This window comes from Bufo gargarizans, unplaced genomic scaffold (genome assembly GCF_014858855.1).
Source record: "Bufo gargarizans isolate SCDJY-AF-19 unplaced genomic scaffold, ASM1485885v1 original_scaffold_2052_pilon, whole genome shotgun sequence".
NCBI lineage: Eukaryota > Metazoa > Chordata > Amphibia > Anura > Bufonidae > Bufo > Bufo gargarizans.
Genome location: NW_025334623.1, coordinates 206,632 through 229,675, shown reverse-complemented (window position 1 = coordinate 229,675; position 23,044 = coordinate 206,632). Strand labels below are relative to the sequence as shown.

Below are 23,044 nucleotides of genomic sequence, written 5' to 3'. Positions count from 1 at the left end.
ATGTCTTCCCTGTAGTTGGCCAGGAGAGGCTTTGATGTCGTCCTCATCAGTCGGAATGTGGAGAAGCTACAAAAAGTTGCTCAGGAGATAGGTGAGGGGCAAAATGGTCCCACCTATAATTCCAGCTCAACATCTGCAGTAGATACAATATGGACGATTACTCAAGACATCGAATACATATCTTATATCCACAGAAAAACAGAGCGGACGAAAAACCAAGATCATCCAAGTTGACTTCACAGGAGGGTCTGAGATTTATCCAAAGGTGGAGAAGGCTTTGAAGGGTCTGGATATTGGGATTTTAGGTACAACCTTGGAAATAAAACAGGGCCAAAAATCTAAAGCTTCTACCAATGTCCTAACATTAGATATTCCTGACTCCTCTGTCCAAGACATTATCCCACATCATTCAGAAATCTAGAAGTTTCTTTTGCAGTATGGGACTAAATGATGTATTGATGTGTTTGTCCTGTTTTTGTTTCTTATTATGGGTCATGAAGGTTTAGCTGTACTAAGCTATTTTGTGACTTCTAGGTTATTGTCATGTTAGAGGTCCATGCCTGGTGGATCTCCTCTCCTCTCGGCAGGCATGGCCACTGGGTCACTCACCAGACTACTGCTTCCTCTCTGGCATCTTTCTGTGCATTCAAGGCAGGCATGGTTGCCAGATAGCTCTACCCAGGATCTAGTTAGGCCTGAATGTCCTGCGTGCAGACTCTACTGGTAACCTTACTGCGTGCGTACATGTTCCAATTGTCCTCTTCAATGGGTGGATTGCACACACATTAAGGTGCTCCCAGCCTATGGACTTCGTAGACCCATAAGGGCATCTTCCAAAAGGGGAAGGTGCATAATGAATAGGTTTTAATTACTAGATTCCTGCAAAGATGCACTAAACTTCTATCTATCTTTTCCATTTATTGTATCTATATATCATCTCATGTCTATCTTCCTGACCCATTGACTATTGTGAGACCCTTCAAGATTCTGGTATATTTGTCTACCATAACATTTCTACACAGTGCATTCTGGAATCATTTATGGGAACTGTGACCACAGAGCTGGACACCATAGAGCAGTGTTTCCCAACCAGTGTGCCTCCAGCTGTTGCAAAACTACAACTCCCAGCATGCCTTGACAGCCTTTGGCTGTGCGGGCATGCTGGGAGTTGTAGTTTTGCAACAGCTGGAGGCACACTGGTTGGGAAACACTGCCATAGAGGACAGAACTTCACCTGTGTTTTCTCTCGTTACAGTGAATAATGTTGGGATGACTTACCACCCTGAAGCAAACAGATTTCTTGAGGTCCCTGACATTAACAAGGTGAGCTCCACATTACATTACTGATCTATGTAAAAACCTGTATAATGTATATGTGCGGAGAGTCAGAACTACTGATCTAAATGAAATATGTGCGCCCCCCACCCCAAACTGACAAATATGACAGTATTATATAAAGGATCCAGACAGAACAGAATGGTGGGATTAGAGATCATCTGCAGCAGAGGAGGATATCTTAGAGGTGGTCGTGAGAGGATGTCACTAGGACACATGAAGACTGGGTGTCACTAAGGACAGATGGTACATCTCCTATATAAATGGCTCTAGGTCGGTATGGTTTTGCATTGTGTTGCTCTTTAAAGGTAAATTAGGGCGCCCTCCATAGACTGTATGGCATTTGTGGGCCAACTACTGTATGTGTGGGCACTGTACAGACAATGCAGCATGTATAGTACACCCGGGCACTGTACAGACAATGCAGCATGTATAGTACACCCGGGCACTGTACAGACAATGCAGCACGTACAGTACACCCGGGCACTGTACAGACAATACAGAATGTATAGTACACCTGGACACTGTCCAGACAATGCAGCACGTATAGTACACCCGGACACTGTACAGACAATGCAGCATGTATAGTACACCCGGGCACTGTACAGACAATGCAGCATGTATAGTACACCCGGGCACTGTACAGACAATGCAGCACGTACAGTACACCCGGGCACTGTACAGACAATGCAGAATGTATAGTACACCTGGACACTGTCCAGACAATGCAGCACGTATAGTACACCCGGACACTGTACAGACAATGCAGAATGTATAGTATACCAGGACACTGTACAGACAATGCAGCACGTACAGTACACCCGGGCACTGTACAGACAATACAGAATGTATAGTATACCAGGACACTGTACAGACAATGCAGCACGTACAGTACACCCGGGCACTGTACAGACAATACAGAATGTATAGTACACCCGGGCACTGTACAGACAATGCAGCATGTATAGTACACCAGGGCACTGTACAGACAATGCAGCACGTATAGTACACCCGGACACTGTACAGACAATGCAGCACGTACTGTACACCCGGACACTGTACAGACAATGCAGCACATACAGTACACCCGGGCACTGTACAGACAATGCAGCACATACAGTACACCTGGGCACTGTACAGACAATGCAGCACGTACAGTACACCCGGACACTGTACAGACAATACAGCACGTATAGTACACCCGGACACTGTACAGACAATGCAGCATGTACAGTACACCCGGGCACTGTACAGACAATACAGAATGTATAGTATACCAGGACACTGTACAGACAATGCAGCACGTACAGTACACCCGGGCACTGTACAGACAATACAGAATGTATAGTATACCAGGACACTGTACAGACAATGCAGCACGTACAGTACACCCGGACACTGTACAGACAATGCAGCACGTACAGTACACCCGGGCACTGTACAGACAATGCAGCACGTACAGTACACCCGGACACTGTACAGACAATGCAGCACATACAGTACACCCGGGCACTGTACAGACAATACAGAATGTATAGTATACCAGGACACTGTACAGACAATGCAGCACGTACAGTACACCCGGGCACTGTACAGACAATACAGAATGTATAGTATACCAGGACACTGTACAGACAATGCAGAATGTATAGTATACCAGGACACTGTACAGACAATGCAGCACGTACAGTACACCCGGGCACTGTACAGACAATACAGAATGTATAGTATACCAGGACACTGTACAGACAATGCAGAATGTATAGTATACCAGGACACTGTACAGACAATGCAGCACGTACAGTACACCCGGACACTGTACAGACAATGCAGCATGTGCAGTACACCCGGACTAAAACTAAACTTTTAAAATTAATTTTTAAATGCTCCTTAGGCCCACTCCGCGTAGGTGAGCCCAGCCAGCCAAGGCCAACAAATAGAGGCATCCACCTTGTTGTAGACCTCCGTATTAAAGGGACAATGAAGCAAAAAGTGGTCCGTGCTTTCCAGCACCTCACTGCACTCCTACCGAGGACAACTCTTTTCCTCAGAGCGCCTACACTTCAAGTTGTTCCTCACATAGTTTCCCATAGAAGCAGCGCCAAGCCAAGTCCCAAAACTTCAAGGGGATCCTTATGGAATTCAAAAATCGCAACCCAACTTCCAGATCCTGACTTGGGCACTCCCTAAGGGGCCAGAGGTTTCCGGAAATTGGTCAAAAGAACCCTTAGGTCAAGGAGTTTCCTTGACAAAGTCCTGATCTCCCACATCCCCAGACCCCACCGGCGAGTCACCTTCAAGACCAGGGTAACATAAGCCGGAGGTTGCCCATGTGGTGTATGAAGATCCTTCATTTGCCCTCCTGTCTCCCATTCCTGGAAGAAAGGCTGAAACCATTCCCGACAGGTGAATACTCACGCAGGAGCGCTCTCTTGCCAGAGGTCAGCAATGTTAACGTTGATTAAAGTGTTCACTAGGAACACCACGGGGTTGACCATACACAACCCCCCTAGCCTTCTCGTGCGGTAAGTAATGTCGTATCTGACTAGATTCAGTCTGTGCCCCCACAACAGTTGGAAGAACAGACTGTAGACCCGGGTCCAGAGAGGTTTCAGCAAGATGAACACACAACCCAGATATATCAGCAAATGGAGCAGGTATGTTTTAATCGGGTTAACCCATTCCCTGAGGGTCAAAGATCAACTCTTACACTGGTCCACCTTCTGAGCGGCGATCTTTAGCCTGCTGTCCCAATGTGGTTTGGGGTAATCCCCTTTGCCTAATTCAATGCTGAGGACTTTTGTGGACTCCTGGGGCTCTGTCCGGGAGATCAAAACCAAGATATCCCCCTCCCAGCCAGAGACTCTCACACTTATTCCAGTTGATCTTGGACCCAGAGGCCTCTTAGTAGTGATCAACCTCACCCACTCTGCCTCCCCTCTTGAGGCCACAAAGATGGTGACATCATCGGCATACGCTACCACTCTCAGAGTGGAGTCCGACTCCGCCCAGTCCATTCTGACCCCAACCAAGGGCCCACGATCTACCCTTCTAAGGAATGGGTCAATCACGAACACATAAAGGCTCAACGGACAACCATGGTGAACACCAGACCCCACCTCAAAAGAGTGGCAAATCCAACCGTTCACAAGCAGGAAACTGTCTGCCCCTGTGTACAAGGTCTTAAGCCAATCAACAAACCGCCCCAGCAGGCCATACCTCAGAAGAACAGAGATACTCATGATTAACCCGATCAAACGCTTTTGCCTGATGCAAGGACAGCAAGTACCCCTTCTAGTGACCAGCCCTTCCCTGCTCCTTGATCTGGAACTGTTCAAGGATCCCATAATATCAATCACTGCTGAGACGATCTTAGAACTCACTGACATCTTACAGTTCCTGTAAGGGTCGGGCGAGCAGTATTTCCTGTAATCCCTCTAAAAAACTAAAGATGCATGTCTATCATACTGACACCTGATGAGCAAAGATTTCAATCTGGAAATCTCCTTATGGCCACCCCCAGTCGAGACAAGATGCTCGAGTTTCCTCCACAAGCCCTGATACAGCAGTACTTGTGAAGGCTTCTGAGGCTCGAGAGCTGGCGGAAGAATCTCGCCACCTTTCCTTGAACATTTCCCACCACTCTGACTTACTGCTACAAAGATCCAGCAATGGTACCTGGCTCTGAAGAAAGTCCTCAAAGGATTGTCTTAGCTCCGCTTCTTCCAAGAGAGATGAATTGAGCCTCCAAAAGCCTCGCCCCATCTGGGGGGTCTCTGTAACATTCAGAGAAAACAAAAATCAAACAGTGGTCGGAGAACTCCACCTCAACGACGGCTTCCTCCTTTAAATAAAACCTTTCTATTCTAGATCTGCAACTAGCCCTATGATAGGTGAACCTCGCGTGGCCTGAGGTGTGCCGGATGTGGACATCCACCAGGCGAGCATCACTAGCTATGCCATTAAGTGCAACCCCATCATAAGTCAGCTTGTCTCTGGAACATCCCCTGTTTTGGGGCCTCGTGACAGTATTGAAGTCCCCTCCAAAGACCACCTGCTGACTCATAAAAAGGTAGGGCTTGATCCTCATGAAGAGACACTTCCTGTCCCACTTGGACTGGGGACTGTAGATGTTGATTAACCGAAGTTCCTGTCCCCTAATGAGGACATACAAAATCAAGCACTTCCCCATTTCTAACTCGATAACTCGTCGGCATTCTACCAGTGAGATAAAAAGTACCACCACCCGTTATAAGGCTCAGCCGCAAGGGCCCGTGCCTTCACTCTCTTTTAGCTTTATGTATGGCTGCCAAATCTGGCAGCCTGGTCTCTTACAAAAATAAAATGTCTGCATCGATCCAGGCAAAAAAATCATAAGCCGAAAATCTAGCCGTATCTGACTTAATGCTGGCGACATTAATGTACACCAGCGTCAACGGGGTGAGTGCCGTGATCCTGGGTGATTGAGTTAGATGGCTTTCTTCTGCTCACTCCACCCTTTACCCTCTGTGTCTAAACAACAACCCTTCCCCCTTTTCAATGACACAGAGGTATCCATCCCACCACTCGTTTTGATTCCTCATCCTTGTCTCTGGACCCCAAGCCAACCTCCCCATCTGAGTACATTTTGCGCCCAGGGGAAGACTCAGCCCCCCTGTGGGCCCTGCTTTCGGTACCTCTGGCCCCTCACCCTCTTCATTCGAAGCAGAGGATGAAATGTTATCAAGGGCTTGGAACCGGTTGGAGAGATCAACCAGAGGGCAGTCGGGATTACCTTCCTTTGGTACCTGGAGCAGGGTGGGAGAAGATCTTACATCTCCCTTCTTCTTGGCTCCTCGCTTTCGCTTTTTCTCTAGCCACTTCCTATCATCCTCACCCATACTCTCATAATGGGAGAACTCTGAGGATGTGGTGACCTCCTCAGCCTGGATCCTCCTGACCTCCTCACCCACGACGTCATCCCTCAGAGCCTCATCAGCATGATTGGCCTCCAGGATAGGGCCAGGGGACACGCCACAGTTACCTGAGACTCCCCTAGTTGGGCTAGCATCTTTTTCTTGCTTTCCCTCCTTGGCCACTCAGTTCCTCCACCTCTAATAGTCCCTTCCCTAGCAAAAGCAACCTCACGGCTGTCCCCTACTGGGGTCCTGACAGCATTGGCCAAGGAACAAAGACAACGGCTGAATGGGTGACCTAAGTCACCATACAGATGACACCTAATTTCTGCACAGGATGCGGCTAGATAACCAACACCCCCACACAATGCAAACTTTTGTACAGTGCAGTTTGCACTAAAGTGTGTGAGGTCCCGCACCTGTGACAGAGCTTCGGCTGACCCTGGTAAAAGATCAGGATACGGTCCCTTCCCAGGTAAGCTGAAGAAGGGATGTGGGCAACCGAATTACCTGAACGCCTCAACTTCACCACAAACATCCAGGACCCTGACCAGATGCCAAACTCATTTCAGTTTTTTTTGGCATCTTCAGTACCTCATCGCCCAAGCCAAGTCATGATGTCATAACAAGAGAGATTCATTAGAGCTGATAATGGTCACTCTCTTTACCAGGTCATAATTCGACCAGAAGAGCGCCAGCCCCTCAGGCCAAACGAAACTGACATCGAACTCAGTTGCGCACTCTGGAAGGCAAAGATGGTAACACCAGCCGCCTCACCACCACTTACTTCTCCACATAATAAAGATGACGTTTTTACATTTGTGTCACTCACACCAACCACAGCACCAGTCACACTCCCATCCATACCTGCTGGATCAGTGACACACTCCTCCTCCTCACCATCAGACACTTTTTTCCATTCAGTTAGTTTTTGGGGTATTTGCAATGGGTGCCATTGATCTCTCTCGTTGTCAGAGTCTCTTGCTATTTGCACCAATACAAAACAGTATTTTAGATTCAGGCATAACAGTACTTGCGAGAGGACCGAGGCTGAGGGGCCCAGCAGCACCTTCACACTGCCACCGCTTCTCAACTAAGTGAACAGCGGCAAAAGCACTTGGAGGCAACCGCAACAGACTCTGGCACTGGGCCACTTCCCCCTCCCACCGAGGAACAGACCTTAGCACCGGAGCTTGACCGAATGCTCGCCGCCGGGACGCCCTTACTGCCAGGTCATTCCACCCATGCCTTCCCTACTGCGTCTTTGCTACTGCAAGCAGAGACAGAGCTCAGTGCCACGCTACCTATCTTTGTCATCTCCCCGTGCCTTTGCACCAAATCCACAACAGAACCTGGCCTGAACAACAGGGCTAGCACAACGGGCCGGCCCCTGCGGCCGACTCAGGGGACACAGGAAAGGGAACCATGGACATAGCATACCACCTGCGGCAGCTTCGGCCTGATCTTCCTTGCCTTAAGCTTGTGGCTGCCCTCAGGTGCCTCCTCTGGGAATTCATCTCCAAAGGAAAAGTCCTGGAGACACACTGGGGACTCGAGCAGCATTATCTGTGCCATTATACTGATGACATGGGAGCCATAGATGCTAATTTACTCTCTGGACCTCTGCAGTCCCCAGCCTTCCTCACTGAGGTCGGCCTCACCCCTATGAGCATTCAGCTTTTCTTCTGTGGCCCCAAAAGGACCACTGGCACCCACATTTTTGACCATTCCTCTAGTTTTCCTAAGTCCTTTTCCATTTGGTGTATCCCTCCAGGAACATCAACCCTGTTACAAATCTTTGTGTCATCAGCAAAAAGACACACCTTACCATCGAGGCCTTCTGCAATTTCGCTGATAAAGATATTAAACAATATGGGTCCCAGAACAGATCCCTGAGGTACCCCACTGGTAACAAGACCATGGTCTGAATATACTCCATTGACTACAACCCTCTGTTGTCTGTCCCTCAGCCACTGCCTAATCCATTCAACAATATGGGAGTCCAAGCTCAAAGACTGCAGTTTATTGATAAGCCTTCTATGTGGGACAGTATCAAAAGCCTTACTAAAGTCCAGATAAGCGGTGTCTACTGCACCTCCGCCATCTATTATTTTAGTCACCCAATCAAAAAAATCAATAAGATTAGTTTGACATGATCTCCCTGAAGTAAACTGATGCTGTTTTTCATCTTTCAATCTATGGGATTTTAGATGTTCCACAATCCTCTCCTTAAGTATGGTTTCCATTAATTTCCCCACTATTGATGTCAGGCTTACTGGCCTATAGTTGCCCGATTCCTCCCTACTATCTTTCTTGTGAATGGGCACAACATTTGCTAATTTCCAATCTTCTGGGACGACTCCTGTTGCCAGTGATTGGTTAAATAAATCTGTTAATGGTTTTGCTAGTTCACCGCTGAGCTCTTTTAATAGCTTTGGGTGTATCCCATCAGGCCCCTGTGACTTATTTGTATTAATTTTAGACAGCTGACTTAGAACCTCTTCCTCTGTAAAGACACATGCATCAAAAGATTCATTAGTCTTCCTTCCTAACTGAGGTCCTTCTCCTTCATTTTCCTTTGTAAAAACTGAACAGAAGTATTCATTGAGGCAGTCAGCTAGTTCTTTATCTTCTTCCATATACCTTCCTTCTTTAGTTTTTAATTTGGTAATTCCTTGTTTTAGTTTCCTTTTTTCATTTATGTATCTGAAGAATGCCTGGAGCTTCTCCAAACACAGCCACAGGCGACCGCACCCATAGGTAATTGCAGCTCAGGACCAGCTGGTCCAGAGCTGCACTCACTATTCTGCTGGTGCAGTCACTGTGTACATACAGTGGAGGAAATAATTATTTGACCCCTCACTGATTTTGTAAGTTTGTTCAATGACAAAGAAATGAAAAGTCTCAGAACAGTATCATTTCAATGGTAGGTTTATTGTAACAGTGGCAGATAGCACATCAAAAGGAAAATCGAAAAAATAACTTTAAATAAAAGATAGCAACTGATTTGCATTTCATCGAGTGAAATAAGTATTTGAACCCTCTAACAAAAAAAGACTTAATACTTGGTGGAAAAACCCTTGTTTGCAAGCACAGAGGTCAAACGTTTCTTGTAATTGATGACCAAGTTTGCGCACATTTTAGGAGGAATGTTGGTCCACTCCTCTTTGCAGATCATCTCTAAATCCCTAAGGTTTCGAGGCTGTCTCTGTGCAACTCTGAGCTTGAGCTCCCTCCATAGGTTTTCGATTGGATTAAGGTCCGGAGACTGACTAGGCCACTCCATGACCTTAATGTGCTTCTTCTTGAGCCACTCCTTTGTTGCCTTTGCTGTATGTTTTGGGTCATTGTCGTGCTGGAACACCCATCCACGACCCATTTTCAGTTTCCTGGCAGAGGGAAGGAGGTTGTCGCTCAGGATTTCACGATACATGGCTCCGTCCATTTTCCCGTTTATGCGAATAAGTTGTCCTGTGCCCTTAGCAGAAAAACACCCCCAAAGCAAAATGTTTCCACCCCCATGCTTGACGGTGGGGACGGTGTTTTGGGGGTCATAGGCAGCATTTTTCTTCCTCCAAACACAGCGAGTTGAGTTAATGCCAAAGAGCTCTATTTTGGTCTCATCAGACCACAGCACCTTCTCCCAGTCACTCTCTGAATCATTCAGGTGTTCATTGGCAAACTTCAGACGGGCCTGCACATGTGCCTTCCTGAGCAGGGGGACCTTGCGAGCCCTGCAGGATTTTAATCCATTGCGGTGTAATGTGTTTCCAATGGTTTTCTTGGTGACTGTGGTCCCTGCTAATTTGAGGTCATTAACTAACTCCTCCCGTGTAGTTCTAGGATGCTTTTTCACCTTTCTCAGAACCATTGACACCCCACGAGGTGAGATCTTGCGTGGAGCCCCAGAGCGAGGTCGATTGATGGTCATTTTGTGCTCCTTCCATTTTCGAACAATCGCACCAACAGTTGTCACCTTCTCTCCCAGCTTCTTGCTAATGGTTTTGTAGCCCATTCCAGCCTTGTGCAGGTCTACAATTTTGTCTCTGACATCCTTGGACAGCTCTTTGGTCTTTCCCATGTTGGAGAGTTTGAAGTCTGCTTGATTGATTGATTCTGTGGACAGGTGTCTTTTATACAGGTGACTAGTTAAGACAGGTGTCCTTAATGAGGGTGACTAATTGAGTAGAAGTGTCTAACCACTCTGTGGGAGCCAGAACTCTTAATGGTTGGTAGGGGTTCAAATACTTATTTCACTCAATGAAATGCAAATCAGTTGCTATCTTTTATTTAAAGTTATTTTTTCGATTTTCCTTTTGATGTGCTATCTGCCACTGTTACAATAAACCTACCATTGAAATGATACTGTTCTGAGACTTTTCATTTCTTTGTCATTGGACAAACTTACAAAATCAGTGAGGGGTCAAATAATTATTTCCTCCACTGTACATTACTTATCCTGTACTGATCCTAAATTACATCCTGTATTGTACTTCAGAGCTGCACTCACTATGATGCTGGTGCAGTCACTGTGTACATACATTACTTATCCTGTACTGATTCTGAGTTACATCCTGTATTATACTCCAGAGCTGCACTCACTATTCTGCTGGTGCAGTCACTGTGTACATACATTACTTATCCTGTACTGATCCTAAATTACATCCTGTATTGTACTTCAGAGCTGCACTCACTATGATGCTGGTGGAGTCACTGTGTACATACATTACTGATCCTGTACTGATCCTGAGTTACATCCTGTATTGTACTTCAGAGCTGCACTCACTATGCTGCTGGTGGAGTCACTGTGTACATGCATTACTTATCCTGTACTGATCCTGAATTACATCCTGTAATATACTCCAGAGCTGTACTCACTATTCTGCTGGTGCAGTCACTGTGTACATTACATTACTTATCCTGTACTGATCCTGAGTTACATCCTGTATTATACTCCAGAGCTGCACTCACTATTCTGCTGGTGCAGTCACTGTGTACATACATTACATATCCTGTACTGATCCTGAGTTACATCCTGTATTATACTCCAGAGCTGCACTCACTATTCTGCTGGTGCAGTCACTGTGTACATACATTACTTATCCTGTACTGATCCTAAATTACATCCTGTATTGTACTTCAGAGCTGCACTCACTATGATGCTGGTGGAGTCACTGTGTACATACATTACTGATCCTGTACTGATCCTGAGTTACATCCTGTATTGTACTTCAGAGCTGCACTCACTATGCTGCTGGTGGAGTCACTGTGTACATGCATTACTTATCCTGTACTGATCCTGAATTACATCCTGTAATATACTCCAGAGCTGTACTCACTATTCTGCTGGTGCAGTCACTGTGTACATTACATTACTTATCCTGTACTGATCCTGAGTTACATCCTGTATTATACTCCAGAGCTGCACTCACTATTCTGCTGGTGCAGTCACTGTGTACATACATTACTTATCCTGTACTGATCCTGAGTTACATCCTGTATTATACTCCAGAGCTGCACTCACTATTCTGCTGGTGGAGTCACTGTGTACATACATTACTTATTCTGTACTGATCCTGAGTTACATCCTGTATTATACTCCAGAGCTGCACTCACTATTCTGCTGGTGCAGTCACTGTGTACATACATTACTTATCCTGTACTGATCCTGAGTTACATCCTGTATTATACTCCAGAGCTGCACTCACTATTCTGCTGGTGCAGTCACGGTGTACATACATTACATTACTTATCCTGTACTGATCCTGAGTTACATCCTGTATTATACTCCAGAGCTGCACTCACTATTCTGCTGGTGCAGTCACTGTGTACATACATTACTTATTCTGTACTGATCCTGAGTTACATCCTGTATTATACTCCAGAGCTGCACTGACTATTCTGCTGGTGGAGTCACTGTGTACATACATTACTTATTCTGTACTGATCCTGAGTTACATCCTGTATTATACTCCAGAGCTGCACTCACTATTCTGCTGGTGCAGTCACTGTGTACATACATTACTTATCCTGTACTGATCCTGAGTTACATCCTGTATTATACTCCAGAGCTGCACTCACTACTCTGCTGGTGCAGTCACTGTGTACATACATTACATTACTTATCCTGTACTGATCCTGAGTTACATCCTGTATTATACTCCAGAGCTGCACTCACTATTCTGCTGGTGCAGTCACGGTGTACATACATTACATTACTTATCCTGTACTGATCCGGGGTTACATCCTGTATTATACTCCAGAGCTGCACTCACTATTCTGCTGGTGGAGTCACTGTGTACATACATTACTTATCCTGTACTGATCCGGGGTTACATCCTGTATTATACTCCAGAGCTGCACTCACTATTCTGCTGGTGCAGTCACTGTGTACATACATTACTTATCCTGTACTGATCCTGAGTTACATCCTGTATTATACTCCAGAGCTGCACTCACTATTCTGCTGGTGCAGTCACTGTGTACATACATTACTTATCCTGTACTGATCCTGAGTTACATCCTGTATTATACTCCAGAGCTGCACTCACTATTCTGCTGGTGCAGTCACTGTGTACATACATTACTTATCCTGTACTGATCCTGAGTTACATCCTGTATTATACTCCAGAGCTGCACTCACTATTCTGCTGGTGCAGTCACTGTGTACATACATTACTTATCCTGTACTGATCCTGAGTTACATCCTGTATTATACTCCAGAGCTGCACTCACTATTCTGCTGGTGCAGTCACTGTGTACATACATTACTTATCCTGTACTGATCCTGAGTTACATCCTGTATTATACTCCAGAGCTGCACTCACTATTCTGCTGGTGCAGTCACTGTGTACATACATTACTTATCCTGTACTGATCCTGAGTTACATCCTGTATTATACTCCAGAGCTGCACTCACTATTCTGCTGGTGCAGTCACTGTGTACATACAATACTTATCCTGTACTGATCCTCAGTTACATCCTGTATTATACTCCAGAGCTGCACTCACTATTCTGCTGGTGCAGTCACTGTGTACATACAATACTTATCCTGTACTGATCCTGAATTACATCCTGTAATATACTCCAGAGCTGTACTCACTATTCTGCTGGTGCAGTCACTGTGTACATTACATTACTTATCCTGTACTGATCCTGAGTTACATCCTGTATTATACTCCAGAGCTGCACTCACTATTCTGCTGGTGCAGTCACTGTGTACATACATTACTTATCCTGTACTGATCCTGAGTTACATCCTGTATTATACTCCAGAGCTGCACTCACTATTCTGCTGGTGGAGTCACTGTGTACATACATTACTTATTCTGTACTGATCCTGAGTTACATCCTGTATTATACTCCAGAGCTGCACTCACTATTCTGCTGGTGCAGTCACTGTGTACATACATTACTTATCCTGTACTGATCCTGAGTTACATCCTGTATTATACTCCAGAGCTGCACTCACTATTCTGCTGGTGCAGTCACGGTGTACATACATTACATTACTTATCCTGTACTGATCCTGAGTTACATCCTGTATTATACTCCAGAGCTGCACTCACTATTCTGCTGGTGCAGTCACTGTGTACATACATTACTTATTCTGTACTGATCCTGAGTTACATCCTGTATTATACTCCAGAGCTGCACTCACTATTCTGCTGGTGCAGTCACTGTGTACATACATTACTTATCCTGTACTGATCCTAAATTACATCCTGTATTGTACTTCAGAGCTGCACTCACTATGATGCTGGTGGAGTCACTGTGTACATACATTACTGATCCTGTACTGATCCTGAGTTACATCCTGTATTGTACTTCAGAGCTGCACTCACTATGCTGCTGGTGGAGTCACTGTGTACATGCATTACTTATCCTGTACTGATCCTGAATTACATCCTGTAATATACTCCAGAGCTGCTACTCACTATTCTGCTGGTGCAGTCACTGTGTACATTACATTACTTATCCTGTACTGATCCTGAGTTACATCCTGTATTATACTCCAGAGCTGCACTCACTATTCTGCTGGTGCAGTCACTGTGTACATACATTACTTATCCTGTACTGATCCTGAGTTACATCCTGTATTATACTCCAGAGCTGCACTCACTATTCTGCTGGTGCAGTCACTGTGTACATACATTACTTATCCTGTACTGATCCTGAGTTACATCCTGTATTATACTCCAGAGCTGCACTCACTATTCTGCTGGTGCAGTCACTGTGTACATACATTACTTATCCTGTACTGATCCTGAGTTACATCCTGTATTATACTCCAGAGCTGCACTCACTATTCTGCTGGTGCAGTCACTGTGTACATACATTACTTATCCTGTACTGATCCTGAGTTACATCCTGTATTATACTCCAGAGCTGCACTCACTATTCTGCTGGTGCAGTCACTGTGTACATACATTACTTATCCTGTACTGATCCTGAGTTACATCCTGTATTATACTCCAGAGCTGCACTCACTATTCTGCTGGTGCAGTCACTGTGTACATACATTACTTATCCTGTACTGATCCTGAGTTACATCCTGTATTATACTCCAGAGCTGCACTCACTATTCTGCTGGTGCAGTCACTGTGTACATACATTACTTATCCTGTACTGATCCTGAGTTACATCCTGTATTATACTCCAGAGCTGCACTCACTATTCTGCTGGTGCAGTCACTGTGTACATACATTACTTATCCTGTACTGATCCTGAGTTACATCCTGTATTATACTCCAGAGCTGCACTCACTATTCTGCTGGTGCAGTCACTGTGTACATACATTACTTATCCTGTACTGATCCTGAGTTACATCCTGTATTATACTCCAGAGCTGCACTCACTATTCTGCTGGTGGCAGTCACTGTGTACATACATTACTTATCCTGTACTGATCCTGAGTTACATCCTGTATTATACTCCAGAGCTGCACTCACTATTCTGCTGGTGCAGTCACTGTGTACATACATTACTTATCCTGTACTGATCCTGAGTTACATCCTGTATTATACTCCAGAGCTGCACTCACTATTCTGCTGGTGCAGTCACTGTGTACATACATTACTTATCCTGTACTGATCCTGAGTTACATCCTGTATTATACTCCAGAGCTGCACTCACTATTCTGCTGGTGCAGTCACTGTGTACATACATTACTTATCCTGTACTGATCCTGAGTTACATCCTGTATTATACTCCAGAGCTGCACTCACTATTCTGCTGGTGCAGTCACTGTGTACATACATTACTTATCCTGTACTGATCCTGAGTTACATCCTGTATTATACTCCAGAGCTGCACTCACTATTCTGCTGGTGCAGTCACTGTGTACATACATTACTTATCCTGTACTGATCCTGAGTTACATCCTGTATTATACTCCAGAGCTGCACTCACTATTCTGCTGGTGCAGTCACTGTGTACATACATTACTTATCCTGTACTGATCCTGAGTTACATCCTGTATTATACTCCAGAGCTGCACTCACTATTCTGCTGGTGCAGTCACTGTGTACATACATTACTTATCCTGTACTGATCCTGAGTTACATCCTGTATTTCTTTTATTAAAATTTTAAAACAAACAGATAAATAAATATATAAAACAGAGACCAAACCAACCATACAGGACATGATGCTCCTCAGCGCGGCGCAGACAGCACCGGTCCAGCCCACTCGCCACAGAACACCAGCTATGTACAATATTTACAATATCTATGTACATGTACTAACCTTCCTGATCCGGTTGCACCTACCTACACTTAACAAATACAGAAGTTAAACTTACAAAAAGCCCACCCACCACCACCCCAATGCAACACACAATTTTTTTTTTTTTTATATATATATATATATATATATATATATATATATATATTTTTTTTTTTTTATTTTATTTTTTTTTTTTTTGGGTCCCTGAGCTGGTCCCGCATCCCATGCCCCCAGTACATGATAATAGACGTCCATGAACCAGCCCAGGATTTTCTTATATGTCCCAAAGTCCCCAATGTTCCATGGAACCCTCCCCCCATTTACCCACCACCCAACCTAACACTACACCCGACAACTCAACCTATACAAATATACAAATATATATAGACATAAAGACATATAAACTACATTACATAGTACATTACATAGTAGACCTTAACCTCACCACCCACCGTGAGGCTTTTCAGCCACACACAACCCATTAAAGCCCAAGTTTGGCGCCTGCAAGCCCTATGTCCTCATACAGCCACCAAAACAAAACAAAAATCTACAGTGTCAGCTTCAGCCCACCACCGGGAGGGGAGACAACAGGCTAGGGTACCCTAAAGGCAAAACCCCTCCAGAGGAGAGAGGCTCTACCCGCCCCCAACCTCTCGTACTCCAGAGAGCGCACCTTCACCAGGTCTCCGAGAATGTTCCTAACCACCTCATCCTCGGGGAGGATTTTGCGTTGCGTCGAAACTAAACACCGTGCATGCCACGTGTAGTACCTGACCACTGAGCTGACTAGGAATAAAGTGCAAAGGTCCCTACCACCCAGGTGTCTGAATGCTCCATAGGCCCATTCCGCATAGGAGAGAGTGACCAGCCTAGGCCAGCCAATGGAGGTCCCCACCCTGGTGTAAACCTCTGTGTTAAAGGGACAATGAAGCAGGAAGTGGTCCATGCTTTCCAGCACACCACCGCACTCCTCACGGGGACACCCCCTGTCCTCAGAGCTCCTACACTTCAGATTGTCCCTCACACACAGTTTCCCATGGAAGCAGCGCCAAGTCAAGTCAAAGAACTTCAAGGGGATCCTATTGGAATTTAAAAGCCGTAACCCAACCCTCAGATCCCGACCTGGGCAGTCCCTGAGGGCCAGAGGTTTCTGGAAATGGGTCAACAGAACCCTCTGGTCAAGGAGTCTCCTTGACTGAGTCCTGATTTCCCACATCCCCAGACCCCACCGACGTAATACCTTCAGAACCAGGGCAGCATAAGCCGGGAGATGCCCATGTGGTGTGCGGAGATCCTTCACTTGCCCCCCTGTCTCCCATTCCTGGAAGAAAGGCCGAAACCATCCCCGACAGGAGGCTACCCACAGAGGAGCCCTCTCTTGCCAGAGGTTCGAGAGATTAATCTTAATAAAGGTGTTCACCAGGAACACCACAGGGTTGACCATACCCAACCCTCCTAGTCTCCTCGTACGGTAAGTAACCTCCCTCTTGACAAGGTTCAGTCTGTTTCCCCATAACATCTGGAAGAACAGACTGTAGACCCGAGTCCAGAAAGGTTCCGGCAAGACGCACACACTGCCCAGATATAACAGCAAAGGGATCAGGTAGGTTTTGATAATGTTCACCCTTTCCCTGAGGGTTAAAGACCAACCCTTCCACTGGTCCACCTTCTGAGCGGCAATCTTAAGCCTGCTATCCCAGTTTTGATGGGGGTAATCCCCCTGGCCAAATTCAATGCCGAGGACTTTTGTAGATTCCTGGGGCTCTGGAAGGGTGTCCGGGAGATCAAAACCAGGATCTCCACCTCCCAGCCAGAGACTCTCACACTTATCTCGGTTGATCTTGGACCCAGATGACTCTGAGTAGCGCTCTACCTCAGACAGTACCCACTCTGCCTCCCCTCTCGAAGACACAAAGATAGTTACGTCATCAGCATACGCCACCACCCTCAGTGTAGTCTCCGGAGCCGCCCGGTCCATCCCGATGCCCGCCAACGGCCCACGATCAACCCCTCTAAGGAAGGGATCGATCGCGAACACGTACAAAAGCGGGCTCAGAGGACAACCCTGGCGAACCCCAGATCCCACCCCAAAAGGACGCCCAATCCAACCATTCACAAGCGGGAAACTCTCTGCCCCTGCATACAAGGTCTTAAGCCAATCAACAAACCCCCCGGGCAGGCCATATCTCAGAAGGACAGACCAGAGGTACTCGTGGTTAACACGATCAAATGCTTTTGCCTGATCCAAGGACAGCATGTACCCCTTCCAGTGACCTGCCCTGCCCTGCTCCACGGCCTCCCGGACACTGAGCACAGCACTAAAAGTACTGTGGCCGGGAACAGAGCAATGCTGGGCCCCAGAAAGGAGCTGGGGTGCAAACTTCACCAGCCGATTAAATAGCACCTTTGCCAAAATCTTTCTGTCCACACCGAGGAGCGCTATGGGACGCCAATTCTCAATGTGGAAAGGATCTTTACCCTTTGACAGGATGATCAGGGCCGACCTCCTCATTGACTTTGGTAGAGTACCCGAGGAGAGACACTCATTTAATACCTCAGTCAAGAGGGGAACTAAGGTGTCCTTAAAGGTCTTGTAAAACTCAGATGTTAAGCCATCCGGACCAGGTGATTTTTTGGGAGCAAGCCCCTCAATCACCAGACTGACTTCCTCTTCACTGATCATTTCCGTCAAACCGTCAAGAGAGGGGTCTACCCCTGGTTCAGGGACAGTTTCAGTCAGGAAAGCCGATATCTTATCACGATCAAGATCCCTCCTTGCCATGAGATGTGAGTAAAAGGATCTGACAACCTCCAGGATCCCTGATCTGGACCTTCTCAGAGAACCCGTACTATCAATCAGTCCTGACACAATCTTACTACTCACTGACATCCTGCAGTTTTTGTAAGGGTCGGGCGAGCGGTATTTCCCGTAATCCCTCTCAAAAACCAAAGATGCGTGCCTATCGTACTGACACCTCATAAGCAAAGACTTCACTCTGGAGATCTCCTCACGGCTACCCCCAGTCGAGACAAGACGTTCGAGTTTCCTCCTCAGGCCCTGATACAGGCGATACTTACTCAGACTCCTGAGGCTCGAGAGCTGGCGGAAGAATCTCCCCACCCTTTCCTTGAAGATCTCCCACCACTCAGACTTACTGCCGCAGAGATCCAGCAATGGTACCTGGCTCTGAACGAAATCCTCAAAGGACTGTCTTATCTCCGCTTCTTCCAAGAGAGACGAATTGAGCCTCCAGTAGCCCCTTCCCATTCGGGGGGTCTCTGCAACATTCAGAGAAAACAAAATCATACAGTGGTCGGAGAACTCCACCTCCACAGCGGACACGGCTGAAGAGACGGCTTCCTCCTTTAAATAAAACCTGTCTATTCTAGACCTACAACTAGCCCTATGATAGGTGAACCCCGGGTGGCCTGGGGTGTGCCGGATGTGGACATCCACCAGACGAGCCTCACTAGCTATTTTATTAAGCGCAATGCTGTCGTAAGTCAGCTTGTCCCTGGAACCTCCCCTATCCTGGGGCCTCGTGACAGTATTGAAGTCCCCTCCAAAGACCACCTGCCGACTTGTAAAAAGATAGGGCTTGATCCTCATGAAGAGACACTTACGGTCCCACTTGGACTGGGGACCATAGATGTTAATTAGACGAAGTTCTTGTCCCCTCATGAGGACATCCAGGATCAGGCACCTCCCCATTTCTAATTCAATAACCCGTCGGCATTCTACCGGTGCAGTAAAAAGGACTGCCACCCCGCTATACGGCTCGGCCGCAAGAGACCAGTAGGAGGATCCGCGTCGCCACTCCCTTTTAGCTTTAAATACAGATGCCAAATCTGGCAGCCTGGTCTCCTGCAAAAACAAAATGTCAGCTTCAACCCGGCTGAAAAAATCAAAGGCCGCAAATCTAGCCGTATCTGACTTAATGCTGGCGACATTAATGGACGCCAGCGTCAACGGAGTGAGTGCCGCCATCATGGGTGATTGAATTAGATGGCTTTCTTTTCCCACTGCCCCCACCAACTTTTTCATCAGATGATGGCTTACCCCTCTTCAAACAAACAGATGTGTCCATTTCACCTCTGCCCTTGTGCTCTGACTCCAAGCCAGCCCCCACCCCTGAGGACATGTTTTCCCCAGTAGAAGGAGGCTCGGCGTCCCCCGCAGGCCCAGGTGTCACCGCGACTCCCGAAACCTCCCCACCGGCTCCCTCCCCTGAGGAGGGGGAGGTGTCACCAATGGCTTGGAACCGGTTTGAGAGACTAATCAGAGGGGGGTTGGTTGTACCTTCCTTTGGCATCTGGCGGGTGGGAGAAGATCTTAAATCTCCCTTTTTCCCTGTACGTTTATTACCCTGCTTTTGCCATCCCCCACTTCCCCCGTCATGGGGGGATAATGAGGAGATGGCACCTTCCTCTTCCTGGATCCTCCTAATTTCCTCATCCAGCTCACTGTCCCTTTGGGCCTCAGCAGTAGCAGCAGTCTCAGGGGTGAGATCAGGGGTCATCCCAGCTTCCCCAGTTGCCTGAGGTTCCCGGGATTCACCCATCTCCCTCTCCCTTCGGCGATTTTCCTGACGCCTCAGTTGGGCAGGCGTCTTTTGCTTACTTTTCTTCCCTGGCCCCTCTGTTCCTTCACTTCTGCCAGCCCCTGCCCCAGTAGAATTGGCCTCACGGCTTCCTCCCGCCGGGGCATTGACCGCATTGGCAAAGGAATGAGGGCAGCGACTGAATGGGTGACCTAAGTCACCACACAGGTGACACCTAATCTCTGCACATGATGCAGCGAGGTGGCCAATCTCCCCACACAGCGCGCACTTCTGTACAGTGCAGTTAGCACTGAAGTGTGTGGGGCTGCCGCATCTGTGACAGAGCTTCGGCTGACCCTGGTAGAAAATCTGGATGCGATCCCTTCCAAGGAAGGTGGCAGATGGTATGTGAGTAACTGTGTTTCCTAAAAGCCTAAGTTTTACCATGAACGTCCAGGCCCCAGACCAGATGCCATGTTCATCCCTGTTCTTCTTGGGAACCTCCACCACCTCCCCATATCGGCCGAGCCACGTCATGATGTCAATACACGAGAGTGACTCGTTACGGGTTAGAACGGTCACCCTCTTCACATTGTTCTGACGAGACACTGCCTGGACGGCAAAATCTCGCCAGCTGGGCTCGTCCTTTGCCATCTCATAGTTCGACCAGAAGAGCTCAAGTCCCTCCGGCCGAACAAAGCTGACATCGAACTCAGGGGTCCCATAGGGATGTATCAAGGCGTAGATGTCTGTCGCCTTGAAGCCCATCTTTAGAAGGAGCTCAACAACTTCTGATCTTGAAGGACATGTATCACTGCCCCTCCACCTCAGACGGACCACATTCCTACGGAGAGCACCCTGCCCAGATGTCGGGAGGGACCACGTGGTCTCCCCGCTCCTTTGCTCTCGGAAGGCTGAGAGGCCATGCCTATCTATCCAAAAGGATAGATCAACCTCCCTCCCCTCTACATTGATTGTGCTCTCCCCTCTCTTTAGAGCCTCCAGAAGACGCCGCTGCAAAACGCCGTCCCCAGAGCCAGAGGACAAGGAGGGTCCCCTACTCACCCCGGCCGTGACAGTAGCAAAACTGCGCACAGGGGCTGCCACAGCCGGGGGGGCAACCGGACCAGGTTCCACACCCTCCCCGCTTACCAAAGACCCTCCACCACCCACTTCCATATCTTCCATCCCCAAACCAGCCTTACTTACAACAGATTCTGCGACCTCCCTTCCTTCCCTCCTAACACCATTCACTCCACCATCCAAACCCCCAGACATATTTTTATTAAAAATAATTTTCTGCCCCCCACCTGCTCCCTCACTCATACTGGCTGAACCGGTGTGTTTTGGTGTAATTATTGGTACCTCAGCATCACTGGGCCCTGGGGTCGGAGCTGCCCCCAAAAGACAGACCACAGCCCCAACCCCACTTTTATCATTGCCCTCCGCTTCCTCAGTACTACCATTTACAACTTTTGGACGCCGCTGATCTATTACCGGGCGCCACTGATCCAAACGCTGCTGATCTGTTCTTTCACGGCGCCGCTCATCTGGACCAGCAGCGCCAATACAAAACAAAGGCTTTGGCCTCAGTTCTTGACCTTCATTGGGAGGCGTAACCGTCATAGCTTCGACAGCTCCTTCATGCCTCTGCTGGCCCGAGGGAACAGCATCATCAGCGGTTGGAGCCATCGGAGCTCCTGCAGCCATCTGTGGCGTGGAGCCACCCCCTCCTCCCATCAGGGAGCAAACTCCAGCGCCAGAGATTTTTCTCTCATCCTCCGCAGTAACCTTCCTGTCCGGCTTTTCAGCCGGTGTCGCACCAGCTCCATCCCCGTTACTGCAAACAGAGACGGAGCTCACCACCATATCGGATACCTCGCTCTCCCCTCTCTCCTGCACCGAGTCCACTGCAGGACACGGGCTGGGCTGAGAAGAGGGGCTAATACAGTGAGCCGGCCCTGCGGTCGACCCGGGGGTCCCAGGGAGGGGGGTGTATACATATCTTACCTGCTCCTGGAGCTTGGTCTTCTTAGCCTTTTTCTTTCCTTCCCCAGGCGTCTCCGGTGGCAACTCATCACCAAAGCATAAGTCCTGGAAACGCACTGGGGACTCCAGGAGCTGGATCTCCTCCACTAGGGCCCCTCCCGGGCCGCAGGTCTCATACTCATCCCCCGAGCCGCAGCTGGGTGACCTTGCTATTTGGCGTGCAGGGGGCCCACTGTACGGAATCTGCTCCTGCAGGCTGCCAGGTGGATCTTGCTGGTCATCATCATCATCCTCCTCCTGCACGACTGGTTCCTTCTCCACCTGGCTGTCAGGCTGCTGCCCCATCTGCCCCTTCTCCTCCGCCATCTTCCGAAAACGTTCCTCGTTTAGGAGTTTTTCCTTAAACGGGCCGCTTTTATCTCGGAGTACAGTCCGCCTTTGCTCAATCTCGCCAATGTCAGCTTGTAGCTGCTTTATTTGGCTCTCCAGCCCCTGCTTCTTCCTCTTTGGGGCCACTCCAACACAAGACCTCAAGCCGCGCAGCTCCTCCCGGAGCC

General features: G+C 47.7%; 1 protein-coding gene across 1 annotated transcript in view; it reads left to right on the top strand.

The window, feature by feature from the left end:
- LOC122923913 (very-long-chain 3-oxoacyl-CoA reductase-B-like) overlaps positions 1-23,044 on the top strand; it is a 53,178-nt gene that overhangs the window by 15,708 nt on the left and 14,426 nt on the right. Inside the window, exons 3-5 of the mRNA XM_044274776.1 lie at positions 16-91; positions 195-305; positions 1,256-1,323. Of these exons, the coding sequence (XP_044130711.1) occupies positions 16-91; positions 195-305; positions 1,256-1,323 (255 nt within the window). The remainder of the gene's footprint in view (positions 1-15; positions 92-194; positions 306-1,255; positions 1,324-23,044) is intronic.